The 23,441-nt window shown below is 39.3% G+C and overlaps 1 protein-coding gene across 1 annotated transcript in view; it reads left to right on the top strand.

The window, feature by feature from the left end:
• The window catches only part of ATXN10 (ataxin 10), an 80,345-nt gene that overhangs the window by 4,681 nt on the left and 52,223 nt on the right, over nt 1–23,441 (top strand). The window contains exons 3-4 of the mRNA XM_026867949.1: nt 18,918–19,014; nt 19,961–20,125. Of these exons, the coding sequence (XP_026723750.1) occupies nt 18,918–19,014; nt 19,961–20,125 (262 nt within the window). The remainder of the gene's footprint in view (nt 1–18,917; nt 19,015–19,960; nt 20,126–23,441) is intronic.

Raw genomic sequence — 23,441 nt, 5'->3', positions numbered from 1 at the left:
TGTCCCCCCCCACCCCACCCCATGCAGGGTCACCTTCCACTAGCCCAGGTTGCCCAAAGCCCCGTCCAACCTGGCCTTGAACCCTTCCAGGGAGGGGGCAGCCACAGCTTCTCTGGGCAGCCTGTGCCAGGGCCTCACCCCCCTCACAGGGGAGAATTTCTGCCCTAGATCTAATCTAAATCTACCCTTTTTCAGTTTAAAACCATTACCCCTTGTCCTATCACTACATGCCCTTATAAAAAGTCCCTTTCCAGCTTTCCTGTAGCCCCTTTAGGTAGTGGAAGGTGCTCTAAGGGCTCCCCGGAGTCTTTTCCAGCCATGACCATAAAGAGGAGGAACTGGTAGCACACAGGAGTGACTCTCAAGCTGTGTCACAGGGTTGGATAGGGGGGACTGAGAAAAGGCATGGAGGGCAGGAATGTTTTGCCCCAGGGTTGTGAACCCCTTCACAGACCTGTAAGAGGAAAAAAGAAGCAATGAGAAATGAAATGGCGATTTTGTCCAGCCTGACCCTGTCCTTGCTAGGGTCTGTGAAAGGCTGTCCTGGGGAAGTGGACTTCCCACCTTCAGCTTATTCAAAGCATTGGGAATTGCAGTGTGAGAACACCACTGGCACCTGCAGGGGAGTGAGCAGGGTGTACCCCTTGCTGGTTATGTGCACGGCCTGAGGTTTCCCCTTTAGTCTTGTGGCTGCTGACCCCTCCTTGATGGATTGTCATGTGCATGTGTGCTGTTCTCCTGCTGCTGGGATCTGGAGCAGTGGCAGCAAATGTTACTCAGCAAAAAAGAAAGACGGGGATGAAACCCAATAATTTGATGAACTGCTTCAGATTCCTTTTCCTAGCCAGAGTGTGTTGTAAAATCTCTTTTTATCACCTGAATTATGGGGGTCATTGACCAGAAAGTTTTTAACAGTGTTTCAGTAAAACGTGTTTTGTTCCATAGCTCTTCAACAAATCAGTTTGAGTTGTAACTAAAATTTGATGTGTTGACCCAGGGTAGATGGTTGGTTTGATACTGTGTGTAGTATTGATCTCACTGGGAAACATCTGTGATGAGCATGGCTTAGGTATTCCATTGATGTCAGTACAACAATAACAAAAAATTATAGACAAGCAAGTGTTGTTAATTCCTTGCTGAGTGATCTGATGAACTTTGTTCAAAGTGAAAATTAAGCTAGTGCTTAGAGCACCAACTCCTTCAGCAAGGTGTACCTCAGAAGTTAAGTTACATTCAGCTGTGGATTATTAATCATACTTTCAAAAGCGAGCCAAATTGTGAAATTGGACTTCGATAGCACTGTTGAAACAAAAGAAGCCCATGAAATTAGTAAATGTTGCGGTGTTTATTAACTGGTTTTCTGCTTCATGATTCTCTTCCTCATATTTCACACAGAAATTGGGTCACAAGACAAGAGTAGCATGAGTATTTTGTTCTAGCAGATAATTATGTGTTAAGTGGAATATTTCAAGTTGTTCATTTGGATATGTGTCCTGTTTCCTCCTGTAAATGGCTGCTTGCATTTGATGATCCCTCTGAGTGCCTGTTATACCCTTAAGGTATTTTAAATACCTTCATGTTGCTTCCATAGCAACAAAATACAAGGATAAAGAGGTAATGCTGTATTGCACAGTGAACACTTTCAGTTCATGTCCCTGTGACAGATTCCCAGAGCAAGTAATTGTAGGCGAAATAAATGTGAAGTTCCAACATTATTATATTTATGAAGAGGAGAGATTGAAAATTATTTATGCAGACTTATTTTAACCTGATCTGTGGTATGTTTTCACTCTTTTATCTGTTGGTAACTGTTAAGACTGGCAAGTCTGAGTAGTGTGGTATTTTTTGTAGGGAAGTTCAGCCTAATGAAATTTGGAATGGATAAAAGCAGAAATGAAATAAAGTATATATTCTCTGGCCACTACTGTGACCGGTATGGTGCTTCCAAGGGAAGGGGAGGAACTGCCTGTTGTAACATTGTATTAGTGATCAAAGCAGAAAAAAGGAGGTGCTATGCAAAGCTGTGTGGTTAAAAACTGTTGCTAAGATGCATTCGTTTAAATCCCAACTCCTTTGCCTTTTTGCTGCTAGGAGAAACACTTTTTTTTTTTTTTTTAACAGTTTATCTCAGACCCAAGTGTTATATGCGTGGTTAATTTGGCTCCTTGCTTCACAACTCTACTGCAAGTTTTCAGCATATGTCTTTTGGTTTTTAATGCTATAAAAAGTTAGGTAAATTCCTGCATGCTTGTAATGTACTTGTCCCAGCCAGCTGTGGAAAAAGCTGCTGTTTTGGGTACATGATAAACCACTGAGGCAGTGGGCCAGAAAACCTGAAGGTGAGTTAGTATGTCTGTCCTGGAGTAGCTCTTTAAGGCTTCAGATATGTTTAAAAATAACTAGTTAATTCATACATATGGGATATAAAGATTGTCCAACCCCACCTGCAAGCCAGCCATCCCTGTGATAATAATCTTGCTTTTTAAAAGAACATTTTTAGGCCTTGCCTGCATGATGTTGCTACAGGTCACTGTTTGTCCCCGTTCTTCCTCCCTTCTTACTTCCCACATTAGTTTTAGTTGCATTCCATAGCCTAGTTTCTCTTCTCATAATTGTTTACTACAATACATAGTAGTAATTTGTCATGAGCAATTCCTATTCTGTAGTACTTGGAGAAGGGAACCTGCTCTAAGGAATTCTGCAGTGAAATCCAACAGCTAGATGAGCTCAGGGGTTGATGGGCAATGACGCTTAACAAGTGGTGAACAATTTGTAGCCTTTCTGGGCAGCATCGAGACTGATTTGTGTCAGGTAAGGCACATGGACCTGTAAATGTGCTCCGTTTTCTTCTTGCTCCAGAAGTCCTCCCTCCTTCTCTCTGCGAGAGGTAGAATTTCCCAGTCAAAGAGAGAAAAAAGCCAAGTGCTGCACTTCTGGGATGGTATCTGAAAACTGGACTTCATCTCAGTGTTACAAAAACTGTATTGAATGTCTAGGAAGTGGGTGATTGTCTAAAGAGGTACTTAACCTTTTAAATTATGGAGCTTGGATACTCCTGGTGGGAAGACAAAGATGACAAATGCTATGCTCTCCCTCCCCAGTTAAGAATTAATTTAATAGACATTGAAGGTGCAGGAACTGTACCTATTCATGGGAAAATGCTGCATGCAAGAAGGCCCGTTATGTTTCTTCGTGAACTGATTGAAGATCACAGTCTTCCAACAAATGGGGGGGAAAAATATCAAACCCTCAAATTTTTACTTTTAGTCTTAGAAAAAAAATGAAGTCTCTCCAGAATACAGATTTAATGGATTTTTCATAGTACTCTCTCCACATCCCTTTTGTTTTAGTTATTTTTTTAATTAAAAAAAAAAAAAGAAAAGCATCATTATAGCAAGTTGGTTTTTGTTTTTCTGCTGTGGGTACAAAGACCAAGAACACTTGCCAGAGGAGCAGGCTGATGAAGCTGCCAGATGAACTTTAACTGAACTTAAAGCAGACCCAGATCTCTTAAAAGCTAAGAAGTAGTTCAGTATGTTAGGGATTGCAGCAGACATAGGAAATATCCTTGTCAGAAGCCCAAGTAGAAAATCTCCTTCACTTCATAGCATGTGTCTTGGTTTGGTTGTGAGGTTGGGTTTTTTTTTCCCTTTTTCCTATGGCAAATCTTAAGCTTTCCAGCAGAATCTAGCAGACCTTTGGGAAAGGTACGCTGAGGTTTGTCAAGATAATGGATCTTTAGATTTTAGAGTGTGAGATCTGGATTTAGGATTCATCTCTGAAATCTGGAAAAAACAGATTAGCTTTGTTTCTCCTTAATAAATTGCAGTGAAGGAATGCCTGTTTTGAAGCAAGCTTGTGTTTGAGAGGCTGTGTCCCATTTGATCCATTCATTGATTCCTACCCCCACCCCATCCCGGACAGAAGGAGCTTTAATCTTTTTGTTTGTAAATAGATCTTCTCAAACCTTTCACCGCTTCAAAATATTGCCAGTGCTGAAGAATGTGCTTTGAATTCCAACATAATTACTCAAAAAGTATTTATCTGCCAAAATACTTTTCTCTCCTCTAGGATGAAAAGGCATTGAATGCCTGATAGCTGCCCTGCGTGGGTCAATTTGTTGTGCAGGTTCTCTGAATGAGTTGATTGTCCTCTCTGAGCAGAACTGAGTGCAACTGCACGACACCAGCCCGAGGGAGGTGCTGGGAGCGTCGTGCCAGCCTTCCTCAGTTCCAGGTGGCTGGTGATAGCTTTAAACCCAGCAGCACGGGTCTTGTTATTGTTAAGCTGTGCTGATGCTGTGCCTCTAGGTTTTTAGGGGTTTTAACCAACCAAGGTAATGCACATAAAAATGCGTTAGTGGGAGAGCTGTAACAGAGTATGTTCATGTCATGGATATTCCTGGAGGTCTCGGTCAAAGTCAGGGCCCAGATGTGCTAGCTGTTACACAGAAGTTTAGGTCGCTCACTGCTCTTAATGTTTCGATGTCCAGAAACGTTGCGTAAATTATAATGGATGATAACCTTGAATCCTTGAACAGGAATTTGACTTTGCTTCCAATTTTCTGAAGAGCATTCAGGTGTAGTTAAACGACTACAGATACTCTTTTCAGAACAGAACTTAAAACGTGCCCCTAAAAGTAGTGATGAAAGATGACTCTATGTAAATTTTTTAATACTCTGCTTATTATAGTAACTTGAGCATTTTCTGGTAGGATGTTGAGCAACATGAATATCGTATGTCTAACACCTGTTCACACCTCCTTTCTTGAGGGAGGAAGTGTGGGAAAATATGGAATATCATGTTTGAAACATTTTTCAAATACTCCAAATGCCATGTACTTACAAGAGAGCTCACAAGGGTTCAGCTTCAGTCAGTGCTCTTTAAGTACTCAGACTGATTTGAACCTGATTAGCTATCGTGTATTTTCTTTTAGTTGATGAAAAGACACAACTGTTCTTGACCCATTGCTGCCTTATGGGTTGATTGTGGTCTAAGAAGAAAGTGTGTTGGAAAGTACTTTTTAATCAGTCAGTGTGGAAGAGAAGTACTCTGTAGAAGAAATGACAATAAGTAACCTTGGAATTCAGAAATCTGTAAAAATAAAAACAACACTCCTTCATAGAGATTAAAAAAAAAAAAAAAAAAGCATAAGGGTATGCATGTGCTTCAAAAATAAGTGGTAGTTAACCTAGGCTGTATAGAGCTTCCAGAGATATTTCTTGCAAAAGTCAGATGGAATGGAAGGATTTCATCTTTGATGGAATAACAAGGCAAAACCTTTCTCCTGAAGTCTGCAGGAGAATGTCACACGATTGAGCAAAGAAGGATACTTGATTTCTTTGTAAACTCTTGAAGGTGAAGGCACGCTGTGTTTAAAAAGCCACTGAATTATAAGCTGTAGGAGTTTGTGTAGTACTAGAAAATCATGTTGACATTTTGTTATGAGAGATTTCTGACAAGAAATAGGGAAGAGGAGATCAGAAATTCCTAGCAGCTGCATTGGGTAGCTTATCCCGTCTAAAAAGTTATTAATTGGAAGTACTTTTCAAGGGCTTACGGAAAAGAAAATGATTTTGTTCTCCTGATGGAGAATCTGAGTAAAACAGGGAACTTTCAGTTGTTATGTTTGCAAAAGTATTCCTGAAAACAAAAATGAACGAATACCATTTAAGTGATACAAGCGATTTCTACTTCCTCAGGAGACGCTGGGAGAAATAAACCTTTCAGCTCTGTCCTCACTCAGTGAACTGACACATGTTTGTCTGCTCTGACCTGTTCCTAGTTCTGCACTCAGCCATTCGCAAATTGGAATTGCGCTGGAAAACCGAGACTGGCTCATTTTGAGGATCTGGAAAAGCAGGGGAAGGTGACCTTCTCAAACCTGGCAAAGAACGCTAAATTGATTTTCCTTTCTTCTTCTTTAAGTGGGCAGCCGTGTTCCTAACCATTTCTTGATTCTTGTCAATATTTATTTACCTATTTATTTATTTTCTTTCCCTAGAAGGCAATGGCAACAGCATCACTGTTACCTTTGGTCCAGTTAAAGAGACTGTACCTTGGCACTAGGAAGAGGAGCTAGAAGTAAATACTGAGAACTTTTCAGAATGCATCTGAGTGGTGCCTCTGCAGAACCAACTAGTTTAAAAACCAGGGAATTTAGGGCTTATGTACTGGATAGCATTCTACCTATGGACTATTTTTGATACTTTCTTTTTTCGTGTACCTCATCATTTGGAATGACCGGTCATTTGGCAATGTGTTTTTAATTTAACGGGAAACAGAGTGGTCAACTATGGAACCTAAATATTTTTTAACGAATGCCAATATTGACCAAAAGAGTCTGTCCCTCATCTTTTGTGCTTCTCTTTTATTTCCTATTGAGTATCTTTCCTGTTTCATTTTACTCTTTAGAAAATTTGCATTCTGCTTTCACTGATTTTTGTAGTTCTTTAATCACGTTGCACTGAACGGTTTCATTCCAAATTGCTCCTTGTATTTTATGTATGAAAAATAAATATATTAAAATATGCCTGGAAAGTGGGATGGAACAGTAAATTTTTACTAGACAAGCATCACAGCAGAGTGAATATCCAGAGCTCACCCAATGCATTTGGGAAACCATTGCTGAGTTTTATTGCTTATAAACAGAGGTCTTTTTTTTGCTGTCTGAACACGGGCTTGATTTTGGATTTGATTGTAATGTGACTTCAGCTGGAGAAGATGTAACTTTTATACTGCATCCTGAAGGCTCAAACACAATAGCTACTAAATTTAAACCAACAGGATTTAGGAAGAAAACGTTAATCCTTCCTCTCTTCCCACATCAGTGCCCTCTATTTATCTCTGGAGGAGAAAGCATGCTGTTTTGTTGGGGATTTTTGTTGTTGTTGGTTTGTTTTTGAGGGTTTTTTTGTGAGCAAATACTGTAAATCACTACGCAGCAGGTTTGTCGTACGAGTCATACGTTACATGCTGATTTATGTGCAATGAGAAAGTGGTTGTAAAGCTTGAACTATTTTACTTGTACAGTCAAAACATCACAAACTTTTAAGAGGTGACATTTGTCAATTTAAGTTCATATTGATGCTAGCTTTTTTTTCAAGGGAGAGGAAGTGGGAGAGAGCAATTCCTGAATGGACCCACAGTCCATGGAGTTAATTCCCAAAAAGCAGCATGAAAGGAACATGCCTCAGTTGTTTGGAAGAAAAGAGAATTTAAAAATCTGCACTTCCGTTTATTTTTGTATTTGGGGTTTCCTTTTGCTTACTGCTAGCATAATTAAACTACCATAATTAAACTACCTATGTTTTACAGCTTAAATAAACCAGATGCTAATTTAAAGAGACTTTTTTTAGCCATATAAATAAGGGACAGCCCTCATCTTAAAGGCTGCCAGTTTCCGTGTGTGATCTTTGCTTTGTCTGTCTAGGCTTTTTGTATGGAGGATTGGTGCCAGTACTTTGCTGCCACTGTTAACGTAAAAACTATAATTACATTGTCAAAATAATATTTATAGTATTTTCGGGGAATAATTGTGGGAGTGTGACGAATATATTATACTCATCAAACTTTTATGTAAACATAAGCATGAGTTTTTTATTTGACTTATTGGTGTTGTTTTTGGCCTTTGTGTTTTTCCAATCTGTAAAAATAATATTGGGATTTTCATGGTCTTTGTAGCATTTGCAGAGTGTATGCCCTAACAATCAGTTGATACATTATCTGGTAGAAGTAAACTGCTATTTGCACTTGTATTGGGATTTTGGTTTCATGTTTCCATAGTTTAAGAAAATCCTGTGTTTTTTTGAGTTTTGCTATCCCCTAATTATTATAGCTCAGAGCATTTTACTACTTTACCAAACAGGAAAGTTTTAAGTAATTGGTTTGTTCTCTTGGTACCATTTGAGGTTCTTCGGGGTTTTTTGGTTTCTTTGTGTTTAGCTCATTAATTATTTTTTTTTAATGTTTTATTTTATTTTTTTAATTGAAAGGGAGTCTGAGTTCTTTGGAAAGGTGACTGTGAGCATCTCCCCGGAGCATCTATGCTAGGAAACAAGTACAAGGTTTTCTAAGAGTAGACAATTACCCCTTTACCAGTGAATGGTCCAGGCAGGACAGAGGCATTCTTGCTGCTGGGTGATGGTAAGTTACCAGATGCAAAAATGCCTCAGCCCTACCCTATACTGCAGTTTTAACTTCACAACTGCTCTCTCTGTGCTGTGTTTTGGTGAGTATTGCCACGGCTTTTTAACGAGCTGTCTGTCTACAGAACGTCTACAGCAAGGATTATGCTGTGCAAGCTTCACCCTTCCAAAGCACATCAACCCGATGCCATCTCCTGTTAGGTCCTCATGGTTTTGTCCTCATGGTTTGGTCCAAAATCCTTTAAATGCTGTGGAAAGACTCTGATTTGGGTGGGCCTTAGTTCAGGTCTTTGTTCCAGGTCTTTGTTCTTTGGCCATTTTTCAGAAACTGCAAAACAGGGAGCCAATTTCTACACCTCTTTCAGCTGTCTGCTGAAGGAAAAGAGCCAAACCTGGACTAAGAGGAGTCGAACTGAATTATCCTGAGTTAGCAAACACTGAGTTCTCTCAAGCTCTTGTGCGTGTAGTATTGCCCCTGTGGTTAACTCTTGCTCCGTGCTCTGAGAGTCCCACGCTGTGAATCTTGTGCAGTGTGTAAAGGTACAACTAACTGCGCCCTGCAGGGTTAGTGCAGTAAACTGCATTTCTGTGATAGAGCAGGAACTGTCATTTTGAATAAATGCCAGTGCTACCAGTGCTTTCAGCCCGACACAGCTGCGTTCGCTCACATGGCTTGGCTGTGACTTGCTATTAACACGGAAACTTTACTCATGCCTTAATTTGTTTTCTTCTCATAACGTCTGGAGCGGAGTGAGGTTTGAGGAGCGCAAGTTCAGATCCACTGAAGAGGGCAGCTTTAGGACCAGGGACACAATTCAAATGCACTTCTTATCTTCATGGGAGGGGAAGATGAGGGAGTGGGGCTTCCAACAGGCCCTGTATTGTCATTACTAGACCCTTGATACCACAGGCAACTAGTTGTAGGATCTTGTGTCCATATACAGTAAGCTCCAGCCTGCTGTGTTTATCGCTTGTTAGTCCCTCTTATTTTAAAACCTTTTCCTAACTCAGGTCTGAATGATTCTGTGATTCTGTAAATATCCTACTGAATTTGAATCCAGTGGTTCTTGATAGTGGTTTTTTTCCCTACCTAGGGCAACTATTTACTCGAGTCCTGTTGCTTCTTCAGTGACTGAGTGATTGAAGCTGTGCTGAGCTGAATTACTTTATTTACTGTGGCCTCTGAGTAGAGGAGTGTATTATTGCAGGGGCTGGTTAAGGTACAATTTGAAGTACAGACCAGATCCTGCCTAATAAGGTTCTCGTGTCAGATACTGATGACATGGATGGCATTGGAAGCAGGCTGTGAAATAGTGAACAAAAAATGGTGCTTTCTAGCAGTTCAACGCTTGTTGCACTGATGATCAAAACTGTTCTTTCCATGGTACTCACGGAAAGAAAATTTTATGGCTCTGCTGGGAGACAGAGGCAGTGATTGTCTCAGAGCCAATGTAAATCATTTTGCTCCTTCTAGGGGAGATACTAACCTGAGCTAATATCTTGAAGTTACAACAATTAGTAGGTCAATGGGCTGCCTTGCAGGTTTCCCTTTTCTCCTTGCTGATACTGCTTTTAGGCAGTGTATATAGCTGTTTTGTTTTTTTTCTTGCTACTGCAATTTGGAGGCTTTCTAGTAAAGCCTGCCAAGATGTTGCTGATTTATGACACATGCATAGTGGTTTTATAATGTGGACTGATATCCACTTGGAGCACAAAGGAAATGGGAGTTTGCTGATGTCTATTTAATTAGAATGGTTTCTGGTTACTTTGGTTGAGGCTTGAAATGAACAGTGATGCCTGTATTTCTGTGGACTTTTAAATACAGCGTTCTGTAAGCCCTTTCCTTCCTTCCTTCCTTGCTCTTTACTGTCCCCTACCCTACCAGCAAATAATGTCAACAAGATTCATAATGAGGCAGGTTTCTCATCTACATAAATATATGTGAATCAAAACTTGCAGAAATATCTGTAGATTTAAGAGTGTTGCTGTTGGTTGACTGTAAAGGGGGGTGGTGGGGAGGAAGACCGTTCTATTATAGATGGAAATTTGATTCCCTGCCTTTTTCTTTTGATGGAAAGGCTGTGGTGGTTTTGCTTTGCTCTGACATTGTGTGCTGAACCAGCTGCTGCACAGGGCAGCTCTGATGTGAGCAGGGCCATCATATTTTGATCATCTTACCTTACAGCAGCTGCTTGATGGCTGTTTCTAGCTTCCCTCTACATCAAAGATGGGAAGAGAAGCCAATCTTTATCTTGTAATGTGCTGCTAGGCTTTGGCCAGCAAAGGGCAGGCATCAGTGGGGTTTGCCAATTAAACACCGTCCCTGATAGATCCTGTGGTTATTGGCGGTGATGGGCACAGTGCAGGTCACACGCTTCTTCCCTGCCTGTGACTGTGATGGAGAAGAGATAAAGGATACGTTTATTGTCAGAATTACATGATGTTCTTACAGGATATGACCAGATCTGGGTTGGTTTTGTTTTTCCCAGCAGGAACATCAGGATGGTAAGATCAAGGTGGGAAGAACGGGGCAAACAAACCTTTTAATGTGGAGAGCTTCCTAAAGACAGAGCATCCTAAAGATAACGTAGGGAGAAAAAAAAACTTAACTGTTTTCATGTATACTGGAAGAAAATGGCTGTACTGAAGAGCCTCTCACAGAGGGCTGAGAGCTCTAGGGTTCTTTCTCCAGGGAAAGGGAAGATGGAAGCGGGATGGAATGGAGCTGGAGGAAGATCCAGGCAAAGAAAACAACGTGAGGCATCTGCTTGTCTTTGGGTAAACTGTCACCTGTTTGGATAAAAATCCAAGTAGTTATAATTATGTAGAAGTTTACTATGGCATTTTGGATAAAAATCTGAGTAGTCATAATTATGTAGAAGTTTACTATGGCATTCTCTCACCCTTTTGATGATCATTGCCACGGTGCAACTCTTATTCTCTCCAGTTACATGAGCGTTGTTCTGGTGGAAAAGGAGAGGTCTGTCTGTAACTGTGGCTTTCCAGACACAAGCTACAAGATTCTTCCACTCTACAGCATCCTTTTTTTGGTAGCAGCATTGGGCTTGGAGAGAAATTCCTTGTGCCTGTCCTTCACTTTTCAGTGAGAATTTTAGGGAATCTTGCCAGTGTATAAAGGAAAAGTCTCCTGGTACAAATCTTGTAATGTCAAGTTCTTGCCCTTTCTTCCATTCTCTGTTCCCACATCTTGTGCGATATGATATGGAAGGGACCTTAACAAGGCAATGAGAAGAGGCAAGCTGCCTTCATATGTATGAAAAATAAGTAAAAATAACTGTTAATGCCCAAAAATGTGGTCGCAAAAACTGGTGCTGTATATTAATGTGGGTATGCAAGTAAAAATGTTAAATGTAAGTTTTCTTGTTGATCCCTGTCTATTGCAAAAGGACCATGATCCATTTATTAGCCAGACACAGAATATAAATGGTCCAAGGGGGAAAAAGAGTCTGATACCCTTTCTCCAGTCTTACAGAAAAAGATCACTTAGCTTTTCTAGGGAAAACAGAAGCACTTCAGTGGAAATTTTGGTCTAAATGAAAGAACATCCACAGTATGCCATCAAAAATAATTGGAGAAATTTGCTCATAATCCTGGTTAGTATTTTACATGTTAATTTTCTTTTTTTTTTTCTTTAAGACCTGTACAAGGTATCATGAGTAGTGTGTCATATGGTTAGATACCACGAATAACACATAGTGGGTGGCCAGTCTTTTTTGTTATTTTTCTTGGTTTCCTGGCATGGTTTAAGTCCAGGTTGAGACTCCCCAGTACTTTCAAACTTGCTGATTTTGCTACAGCAGAGTCTTTAAAGAGACATTGTTAGATTTAGGCGCAATTTTTAGGTTGATTCAAGAAAAAGATTTTTACATCCTAACACATGCAGGAAGCTTGTAAGTGCAGTTCCCAAGTCTGCAAGCACTTACACCTATTTTACTTCACATAGGAGAGTAATCTCAGGCATGTGTTTTTGCTGCTTGTGGGGATATAACAGGAGTCCCATTTATTATGCCTTTAGACTTTAATAGATAATTTATTAAAGGAATGACCACACTTAGTGTTTACTTTCTAAAAATAAAATGATTGCAATTAAAATACCAGCAGATAAAGAGAATGGTGCTGTATTTAATAAGCATTGCTAATACTGTGTGAATAGGAGTCAGTATGAAGCTGATCTCATGTCAGGCAGTGGACTGTCAAACTGTGTCTTCTCCTATTAATGCCCAAATAAATTTTTTTGAATCTATCATGATGAGATCTCATTAGAACTTAATTTGCATCAAAAGCCAACCTGATGAGTGGTCTGATGGTTTCTTCCAGCTCCCTTCTAATTCATTTGCAGCTCCACGTTTTTAATAGCGTGGTGGGGATTTTTCTTGCCTTTGAGTCCAATTCTCCTTTTTAGTAAGAACAAAGCGTTGATATTTTGCCTAGAAGTTTATCTTCCAAGAACAGAATGGTTGTCCAGTCACTGCACATAACGTTCTGTTAATATTAGAGTTGGCATTTCTGAAGGGAAAGAAAAAAAAATAAGCGTGTTACTTTCTTTTGGAGGTGGAGGAGATGAGGAGTGGGAACAGAAACTTATTAAACACAACATTCTTGGTATTCACAGATGGTAAAAATGGGTTACTGGTCTGCGCTGCAGCAAGTGCAGTGTGATCAAGGCGGAAATATAATCGGTAGCTAGACGTTCATTTTATTTACAGAAATAAAATACTAAGCACTATTTTAATAACTTTAAATGACAGAGCCCATATATGTATTGTACATTCTATTTGAGTAGTCTAGACAGACTGTTTTCCAAGGAAAATACATTTTCATCAGTATTTGTGGTATGATTCATGGTGGTGAAGAGGCAAATAACTCTTTTTATGACTGGAAGTCGCTTTAACTTGCAGCCACAAGGAAACAAGTCAATGACCGGATGATAGTGGTGGAAACTAACATTTTATAGTAATAGAGGTCTACACCTTATGCTGAGTTGAAGGTTTTATTTTTTCAGGGGTGGCAATATATCACAAAACATTCAGCCGTTGTTTACAAACAATCAGAGGTGGTCTGTGTCGTGGCTCGCAGGCCACAATTGAGATTTGCAAAGCTCACAGGCAACTTAGAAGGTCTCCAGGCTGTTGGGGGTCTGTGATTTGGTCTAAGTGCTTGTAAAGTTTTGTGTGTGCCCCCAGTGTAGAGGGAGCACACCAGCTCTATCTTTCATGCACAGTTAATAGCAAAGCATCATAGTTTGCCAGCTTTCTGCTTGCAGTCTGGCAAGTGATGTTGTACAGCTTTACACGTGCTTTGATTGGATTTATTTTATATCTCTATGTAACTCTGGTAAAGGCAGAGGATTGTGCTTATAACTATCTCTGTGCTGTCTGCCCTGAATGAAAAGAATGGAAATCTCTTCTTACGACTGTTGTGTCTGCAGCTGGGTTCAAGGTTTTTCTAAGGCAATGGTGAGCAAGTTCACAGGCTCCTGTTCTTGACTTGAGAAATTGCAGTAAGAATTTGAAAGATAAATCTGATTATCTACCAGGAAAGAACTCATGTTCCGGAGGGAGGACATAAAAATGTGTATGGATATCAACAAATAGTATACGCTATAGCAAAATATGTGGTGAATGGTTGTGTGTAGCACTTTAATCAGGAAAGATACTGGGGGGGAGAAATTGCAGTTAATCTTGCTGATAGAGGCTTACCAGTAATAAACTCTTCTAACTTTAGTACTGAAACATGAATAAATTTTTTCTGAAACATTATTACCTAACCATATGGAGCAGAAGGAAATAATGTATTGAGTTTTAAAATCATAATGCTTAAATTCTTTGTCTGAATTACTTCAAGGATTTAAGTTTTCATCTAATACACAGTCTGATTCTGCAAATGGTGCTGCATGAAATTTGTGAGGAGCAGGACACAGGGTCAGGCCTATGACAGTTTCATGTGTGTCCTTCAGGCCACCTGGGTGGTACTGCAGTATAACTGTGAAATGAAAAGTGTGTGCTAGAGCTTGGTTCAGTTAGTGTGTGATCATAAGAGATTGAAAGGAATAAACGGAGCTGTGGTCTTGAAGGTGCTGAAGTGCTTTTAAGCCATCCTCACACAGAGCCATAAGGTATCAGCTGCTTCACGTTCTGCAAGGTGGCATTGAGTGACTTTAAAAGATCAGTTTAACAAGCAATAGGCCCCGAGGGAATGGCCTCAAACTGCCCAGGGCAGGGTCCGGCTGGCTCTGAGGAAGGATTTCTGTGCAGAAGGGGCTGTTGGGCGTTGGAATGGGCTGCCCAGGGCAGGGGGGAGTCCCTGGGATCCCTGGAGGGGTTGAAGAGTCGGGCTGAGCCACCGCAGAGGGATCTGGGGGAGTTGGGAACGGTCAGGGGGAGGGTCATGGTTGGACTGGAGGAGACTCAGAGTCTTTTCCAACCAAGATGATTCTGTGATACATGTAGACAAACATTTAGGTACCAAAATTCATCAGGGTTTCCCCTTGTACACATTGCCCTGTTGTATAAAGAGATTATTTTCGTAGAGCCTAGAAAATTCTCCATAACCCATTGCAGGCTGGTTGTGAAAGCAACATGTAATCGGAGTATTTGCATTTGCTAAAGAACATCCTGCTTTCATAGGAACCATTGAAATCTCACTGGGGGGAAAAAATTTCTTCAGCTCTAGGGTCGATGTGTGTATCAGAAGTTACATCTTAGTACATGTAATTTCACAGTGGTTGACCATCAGGTTAAAAATAGTCTTGTTGACCACACACAGCGTAACATTTTTTTAAATTAAAATTTAGCTGTGCTGATAGCAACAGAATTATTTGTTAAAGTCAGTGCTTATAGGAACCAGCAGCTAGGGGGTGGCCTTAAATTGTTAAATAAATCAGTCCTATGGAAAAGACAGACTTTTAAAAATAATTATGAGTAGTATTTCCCAAATACTAGCTAATGCAGCTGGGAAGAGTGGTTGACATTACTTTTTAGCTTCATAAAGATCTGTATGTTTTCAGGGAAAAAGTGAAATAGTCTTGTTGTCATCTATTTTTTCTTTTTTTTTTTTTTTTTCCTTCCCCTTTTCAAAAATTATTGAATGGATGGCAGAATGGTTTCAGCTGCTATACTGTGCAATGCAGCCTGCCTTAATAGGCTTCTAGATTTTCTTGCTTTTGCTGTAAGAGCAGTGAAATTGTTGGAGAGGAGAAAAGCAGCTTCTGTATTCCACAGATTTCTAAACATATTTCAATCATACGTTGCAGCAGTCAAGTCCAATAGAAGTAAAACAAAAAAGAGAAACATGGAAATGAGATGCTAAGGAGAGGCTTCAATAATTGTGAATGCAAAATACTTCACTTTTATTGTAGCATTTGCATTTTTTAACGCATGCATACCTTGCTGTGAATGAACAGCTTGAGTTGGATTGGGGTGGTGTTTCTTTTTTAAAGCATAAATACCAAAGTATAGATTTACAATGCTCATATCAAAATTCACTGTCGCTTGGTAGCTTGGTGCTAGGTTAGTACGCTTTCTCTGAAATCCTCTTTGGAGAGAAACACTGCATATGAGACATTTGAATACTCCAAGACCCCCAGGTGCACCTGTGGGTTTTTTCGGGGGAGCATGTGTTTGTTTTTTTAAGCATAACCACCCAGATAATACTGTGATGTGATTCAGAGGACATGCTGTGATGAGCTGCTCTAGTTCTGGTTCTATGATGACTTAATGCTGTTTGCCCCTCGTCATCATTAACTTTCCATCTGTGACTGCTGGACATGGCACATAGAATCATCGTGTGGTTTGGGTGGGAAGGGACCTCAAAGCTCATGTAGTCCCACCCCACTGCCCTGGGCAGGGCCACCTTCCACTAGCCCAGGTTGCCCAAAGCCCCGTTCAACCTGGCCTTGAGCCCTTCCAGGGAGGGGGTAGCCACAGCTGCTCTGGGCAGCCTGTGCCAGGGCCTCACCACCCTCATCACAAATTTCTTTCTTGTATCCAATCTAAACCTACTCTCTTTCAGTTTAAAACTGTTGCCCCTTGTCCTTTCACGACAGGCCCTGGTAAAAATTCTCCCTCCATCATTTTTATAAGCCCCTTTTATATATTGAAAGGTCTCTCCAGAGCCTTCTCCCCTCCAGGCTGAACCTCTCAACTCTTAGCCTCTCCTCACAGGTGAGATGCTCCAGCCCTTGGACCGTTTTTGTGGCCTCCTCTAGACTCACTCTAACAGGTCTATGTCTGTCTTATACTGGGGACCCCAGAGCTGGGCAGAGTTCTCCAGGTGGTGTCTGACACTATAAATCTGTCCAGCTGGTTGGTGAAGACCCTCTTGTCCCCCCTGGTCAGGTGAATCCCATCGGCTCCCAGCAGACCTGGCTTCTCAAAGACAGATCCATGGTCATAGAAGCCAAAACATAAGTATAGATACTCCAGTACATAAACTGTATTTGGCATATGTCAGTGACCTGGCATCACACTCTGAAATGAGTTTTATTTTTTTGTAATATGAATTACTTTTTGGTAGGGAAAAGGAGTTCAGGCACTGCAGAAGCAGCACAGCAGATGCAGTGTGGTTGTGACAGCTCAGTTACCTCAGTGTTTGTAGAATCACACCTTTCTTTTGAATTGCTGAGGTTACCTGCATGGGGAAATGTTACATTATTAAGATATCCTCTTTTTCTGCTTGCTTGTGAATAGATACAGTAGCTTTCATCTCAGATTATCTGCTTGCCCATATATTGATTTGTGTCCTCTAATTAGAAGAAAAATGTTAACCATTACTGGTGAAAAAGCACTTAGAGATGAAACACTTTTTTTTTTTCTTCCCTCCCCGGTACATCCACAACATTGTGACCTTTTTCTGGATCCTCCTTACTTGTTCAGGGCATCACAACTGAAGGGCAGTGTTGGTTGCTTTCAAAAATATTAAGACTCCAGTGTGTAATTAATGGAGAATTTGTAGATACTTATTAACTGCAAGCATGTTCATAGCTTTTCATCTTTGTTACAGTAAGGCAACTTTTAAAGTATCTTTAACTTCCCCCCCCCCCCCCCCAGTCTGTATAATTTTTTTGTCAGCTTAATCTCTACTGACCAAAGTGTAATTGGTAGCTGAAAAGGGTCAAGCAAATTTCAGGTAAAGATTGGAGTGTAATCAGCCAACTTCATGCCTCTTTGAGATATCTTTCTCATAGTAGAGTAGGTAAGGAGTTCACCAGGAAAAATAAAACCCTGTTCCTAGGATTTACTGCCTTGTTAGGTTTTGTTTGTTTGTTTTTTTCTAGTAGGGAAGTATTTCCATAAAATATCCACTAGAAAAGTAGCGTGTCTTTGCTTGCTGTCCTTCAGAATAATTCTGAGTCAGCAAGATGGCAACCAGATGGATGGGAGAAACAGAAGTATAATGACAAGCAGAAAATAATAAAAAAGTGCAGATGTGCAGGGAGAGAGAACAGAGATCTCCAGAACTAAAGCACAAAGGAGAATATGAAAACGCATTATGGAGAGGACAGGACGTATTTTGGGCTGAAAAAATAGATATATGGGAAAAAAAGTTACTATTCCCTAAGCCCGTGTGACCTCATTTTTTGTTCTGAAGAGGATACATGCCCAGACCTCTGTAGGAAATCTGGCTGCCAGCTGGCACAGCACCTTTCAAAGAGACCTAATTTTATATTTTCAGAACCTGGCAATATTGGCCACTTCCATCTGTAATAGGCTGCTGTTTGTAATATCTGTTAAACTGCACTTTAACACTTAATTTTAAGTTTCTTTGCCAACCTGTTAATAAGGGTCAGGCTACTGAGAGCTGTCAATAGGGCCAAGAAAAGTGTTTTAATTTTGTGAGGTCTGTGGGTTCATGCTTTTCTTTTTCATTAATTTACATCTTTTGGTGGGCTCTAGGATGTTAATTTGTATGATGAAATAACATCTTCCTATATTTTAAGTTTGTATTGATGGGAGGTTGGTATAAATCCTTTACAGGGATGGTAGAAATCTGCTGTATTAAATTCAGCGTTAAAATTGCTGAGTTATTGAGAGTTAATTTTTCTGGGATAGAAATCAGAAGGTATTGGGCACATCATTGTATTATATAATGATTTGTCAAGTTAAACTGAACTAAATGTGGGTAGTGAGGGAACAGATTCAGTTCTCTTGCTCCGGCTTTACATGCTGCAACAGAATTTTCAAGCTCTGTCTGCCAGCTTAGGGAGGGTGTCTAGGGAGCTCTCTTAGTAGCAGGCAGAGCTGCTCTTGCAGAGTTCAGGTGATGACAGGCAGCCTATTTGTGTTAATTTAATACAAAGAAGAAAGCTCCCTCAGATCCGGAGGAGGCAAAATGACCACTGCCATGTGGCTGCCACTGGTTGAGCATGGGGCTGCTTCAGTTGGTGCGAAGTGTAGCTCCAAGCTGTCATTGATTTCAATCTGTCTTAAACCTTGCCAGAGTCAATTAGCTCTTGTAATTGCTAGTTACCAATGTTTGATATTGATAGAAGTCTGAGGGAAAAAAAACAAGAAAGATTTGTTTTGGGTATAACTCTAGAATACTTTGTAAAATTATTTGTGTTAGAAGAGAAAATGCAAACATGTATGTATAGTGGCAGTGCAACACTGCACCCAAAGCTTGAGATGGATTTTGTAGTGTCTAGCTGTAATGTTGGAGATAGTAATTTATATGAAATATATCAGTGTTTCTTTGAATTCCTGTTAATATATTTTTCTGTTGTTTTTTGGTTTTGTTTTTTTTTTTTTTCAGCTCTTCGTTGTAGTCTCCAGTTTCTTGGAAACATTGCAGCAGGAAATGGAGATTCCCAGAATAGCATTTGGAAGTGTGCTTTCCCAGATCTCTTCTTGTAAGCATGGATGCGGGTTTTTTTTCAAATGTCATTTCTGTGGTTATATTCAGATCTTTTATACATGATAGTTGTTCCTCTACTAGCACCATGAAGCTTTGAAAAATAACTTTGGTGAGAATGGGACGGTTGAGCCCATATCCTGTAGATGTGTTGGGTTTTTTTTGTCCACCACAGGGGTCAGGACCTTTTTAAAAACCTGCTTGTTTTAAACTAACAGTAAATTGATTTAATTTAATAGAAACTGGAAGACAACTCTAGTTCAAATTATGAGCTTCAACATAAGCTTTATTTCAGTGGTGTTTTCAAATAGTTATACTCATTTCCAAGAACACAGCTTTTTCTTTATTCGCTTTGCTGCTGGGCAGACCTGTCAGTATTTGTGGGTTAGATGGAATCTACAAAAGTGACTTAATCTTTATGTCTTCCAATCCTTCTGACCCCTCGTAATGTCAGCGGAATGTCTTCCTGGAGGTTTGATGACATATATGTGATGAAATAGTATATAAACGATTTTGTGCAGACACATGACGATGTTGTTGATGTGTTTGGCCATTTTTCTCATAGTGAGCTAGTAACAAAGGCACATTCATTCAATTTGATAACCATTCTGAGTGTGTTTTTGGAGCCTGCTTGTCAGCACTAGATGTAGAAAGACCTTATGATAATAGAAGCAGATGATTATTATCGTTTCACCCAATTTCTAGATCTCCAGTTAGCTCCAACTTAACATTAGTTTTTTTTTTAAATGACTGTTAAGTTTGACCTTCAGTTAGGAGTTAGATATTTCCCTTTGTAGATGTCTTCTATCCCTCTTGGGCAATGACAAACTCACCATTCCCTAACAGACAGCAAAGAACAACAACTCAACAAGCTGAATGCCACGAGTCTGGTTTTCTAGGGTCAGTTTTAATTTACTGTCTTAACTCCTTATTTTCTCTTGAAGGACATGCCTAATGTACAGTGATGAGAAAATAGTTGCCTATTGTTGTATGGTCCTGTTCACCTGCCTTGATTCAGAGAAAGTGAGAGAACTTCTGGATCCTGGGAACTTGTCTGTGCCTCTTCGTGTCCTGAAAGTCTACAAAGAGGAGTTGGAGTCTGAGTGGTCGTATGTATCTTTAGATTTTCTTTCCCCTCTCTTAATTAGGCATTTTTCTAGTGTAAATCTCTATTTAAATGTCTACATCTGTGATGCTAATAAGTAGTAAAAACTATTTAGAAGTTAGTAACTTGGTATAAGGATAATTTTCACAATACTTTCACTGACTGTTTTGCTGCTAAAATAAGACTACATTTTTGTTGACAGGAATTTTAAAATTGTGGTCTGTTCATGTTTTTTTTTTTTTTAAATTAATGAAACCAAGTTCTAAAATGCAAACTAATTTATACTTGTTTGCTGGTTTGTGGAGATTTTTGAAATAAAGTTAACTCAGAATATAGTCTTAAAGACTTTGGTTATTGGGTCACTAATTGTATGACTAATTCTTGTGAGTGCTACATAAAATGTGGGGGTTTTCTTTTTTTTTTTTTTTTTAATAGATCTGTTGTCTAGTGCAACATGCAGTCAATTTTACACCAAAACAGAGAAGATGTTTTGTTTGTGAATCTTGTGTGTTTCATTTTCATACTTGAAGAGCACCTGGACAGTGGTTTTGTTCCATTGAGCTCATATATTTTTTGCTAATGGCCATTCTTGTAAATATTATTGTCAGTTATGCATTTGGAAAATGTTCTGCCCTGCATCAGCAAGGGTACACATTCAGTTAATTATTATATGATGCATTCCAAGGGGGGGGGGGGAAAAAGATAGTTTGTATGGGTTTTTTGTATCTTTCTTTTGAAGGTCCCATTTAAATTCAAAACTTAATCAGGAAAAATTGTCAGGGTTTTACTAGTTATTTGGAAAGTCTCTAAAAAGAGTTTAAGATGATTCAATGAAAAGCAAATGTCATTTAATAGTTTGCTTTCATATTGAAAAAGTGACTTTTTGTTTGTGTCTGGGCTTTTTTTCATAACCAGGTCAATTTGCTTAGGACATAAATAGTTTTCTGAAAGCAAACTTGAAGTTTCAGGGTCAGGTGACCAGATTTCTATTTTAAAAGTGACAAACTGAGTCTTTAGTTTTGGCATCTGTCAATATAAACACATGTGAAAGATTGCTTTTCCAATAATTATCGTGATTATCCTTCATTTTTTTTTAAGTATTGAAGATATGCTGAAATGTATTTTGACTGAGATATAAAAGCCAGGGAGAGCTGGAAGAGGTTGTCGTGGTGTTAAATTTATATTTTGAAGGTAATTGCAGAATAAATGCAGCATAAAAATAAATGCAGAGGTATCCACTTCCTTGATCTCTCTAGTCTGGGGCTCATTCTGTTGATGTTATGATGAAGATGTCTTACCTTCACCGTGGATTTTTGATGTAGGTGGGAAATGGTCTCTCTTCAGAGCAGTCTTGAAATGAAAAAGGAGCAAACTTCTATACAAGATCTAAGAGATGAGTAGAAAAGAGTAATCCTAGTCCTACCATAAGACAGCTGCAGAATGTTTGCGCTCTAACTCCTGATGAATGCTTGAGTTCCTCATACAGGAAATATAGAAAAAAGCATCAGAATATCTTCCAGGCATTAAGAAAATAATACATCTGTTTTTTTGTCAGAGCACTTTAACGTTGGCTGGTTAAGTCTCAAAGCTCATTATCATTTTTCCCAACTGAAAGAAAAAGTAATGAGTTTTTAGTACAGGTTTCTTGGCATTTTATACAGTCATCTTGAACCGAGTTATAACTGGAAATCTTTCAATAATGTTGGCATGGTTTTCAAGTCAACGTAGGTGAAGTGCATTCACAAGGGCAAAATCTAAACCAAAAAGGGTGTTTCAACAGGGCACTGTCACGCATTCAAGAGGGGTTGAAACAACATCACCTTGAAATTGTAAAAGATAATTCCTTGGTGGAAAGGGGCTGATTTTTCTGTTTTTTTGTAGCTCTACAGCCTTTTTGTGATTAATCTTGTACCTGTTTTCCCCTGTTTCTTGATCCTCACTTTGTTTGTTCTTCTAATACTCCATTTCTTAGATTTCCCATTTCAAGAAACACATTTACTCTCTGGTTCTTCCTTGTGTTTATCTCTTCTTATTCTGAGATAATAATTTGTCATGGCTGATGGTAATTTAAGTGGGAAAATATCTTCTTTTTTCATCTTAGATTTTTTTTTTTTTTAGAAGTGATTTTTCATCCTGAAAAACTGTGATATTTATGTACTAGAATACATGTAGTATCTTTGGTCTACTTAGTGCAGAGGTGGGGGTATGAAAGTAACATTTTTACATCCTTTTTTATTTTAAAAAAAAAAAAAAAAAAGAGGTTGGTGCAAGAGGTTTAGTTTTCATATTTACAGTGGAAATCTGCTAGTGTGTACCATTCATTACACAGCACTGATTTAAACAGTCTTTTTTTTTTGTTTTGGTTATGATTTTTCTGTCTTTTTTTTTTTTTATTCTCCCATCTTCCAGTTAGCCATAGGTCAGTGTGTTACACTAATATAATGTTTTTATCTTGGAGCATACATGCATCTTGTGAGCCTGTATTGCACGGTGTATTTCTGTGTAGTTAAAGCAATATCTTGCAATATCTCTTTTTTTTTTTTTTTTTCAAATTATCAAGAGTTTTTTCTTGTTACCTGGCAGTATTAACACAGCATGTAATTTGTAGGCAGCAAGTTGTTCTTAGTTTAGCTTTAATTACAGAGGATATTAACTTAATCCTATGAATAACTGACTACATTTTCATGAGGTACCTGCAGCTTGTATCTTGGATCCTTCTTTGCATTTTTCTATCATTTTTCCATTTGTAAAGCACATAATGTAAGAGTATCTGCAAGTATTAGACCTGATGTCACACAGCTGAACCTCCCTTTTTTTTTTTTTTTTTTTTTTTTTTCTTTTTTCTAGAATAATAGAATTGGCGTGTTTTGAGGGTAGTCTTGAGTTGAATCTGAAAGTCTGTTTCTTTTATTAGCACTAATCCTTCTACTGTGAGATAAATGTGCATGGATGCAGTTGTGTAATGTAATGATGATGCCTTCTGTTACTTGCCTCCTTTTTTTCCTATTGCTGAGCAGCAGGAATCCAGCTCTTGTGCTGACTTTCTTGCGTCCTGCCTCCTTGAGCAGTTTTCTCTGCTGGTTCTCCGAATTAAGGGGAGAGCTCTGCTGATGCCTGCCACGTCTCATCTCTTTTCTGCAGGGAACTATTGTGAACTTTTCGCTGCTCTCCGTTTACTAGTGTAAAGTGCTGCTCTGTTCCCCTGATCAGACAGAGCAGGCAGCACTCCGAAATGGCTTCCTCACATGTACTTCGCTGTGAACGCAAAAGCTGAACAGTAAACAGGATTTCTTATTTTGGTAAAAGTAATGTTGTTTGCT

The sequence above is a fragment of the Athene cunicularia genome, assembly GCF_003259725.1.
Source record: "Athene cunicularia isolate RWA chromosome 1 unlocalized genomic scaffold, athCun1 chr1_part2, whole genome shotgun sequence".
Lineage (NCBI taxonomy): Eukaryota > Metazoa > Chordata > Aves > Strigiformes > Strigidae > Athene > Athene cunicularia.
This window is presented reverse-complemented; position numbering and strand designations above follow the sequence as displayed.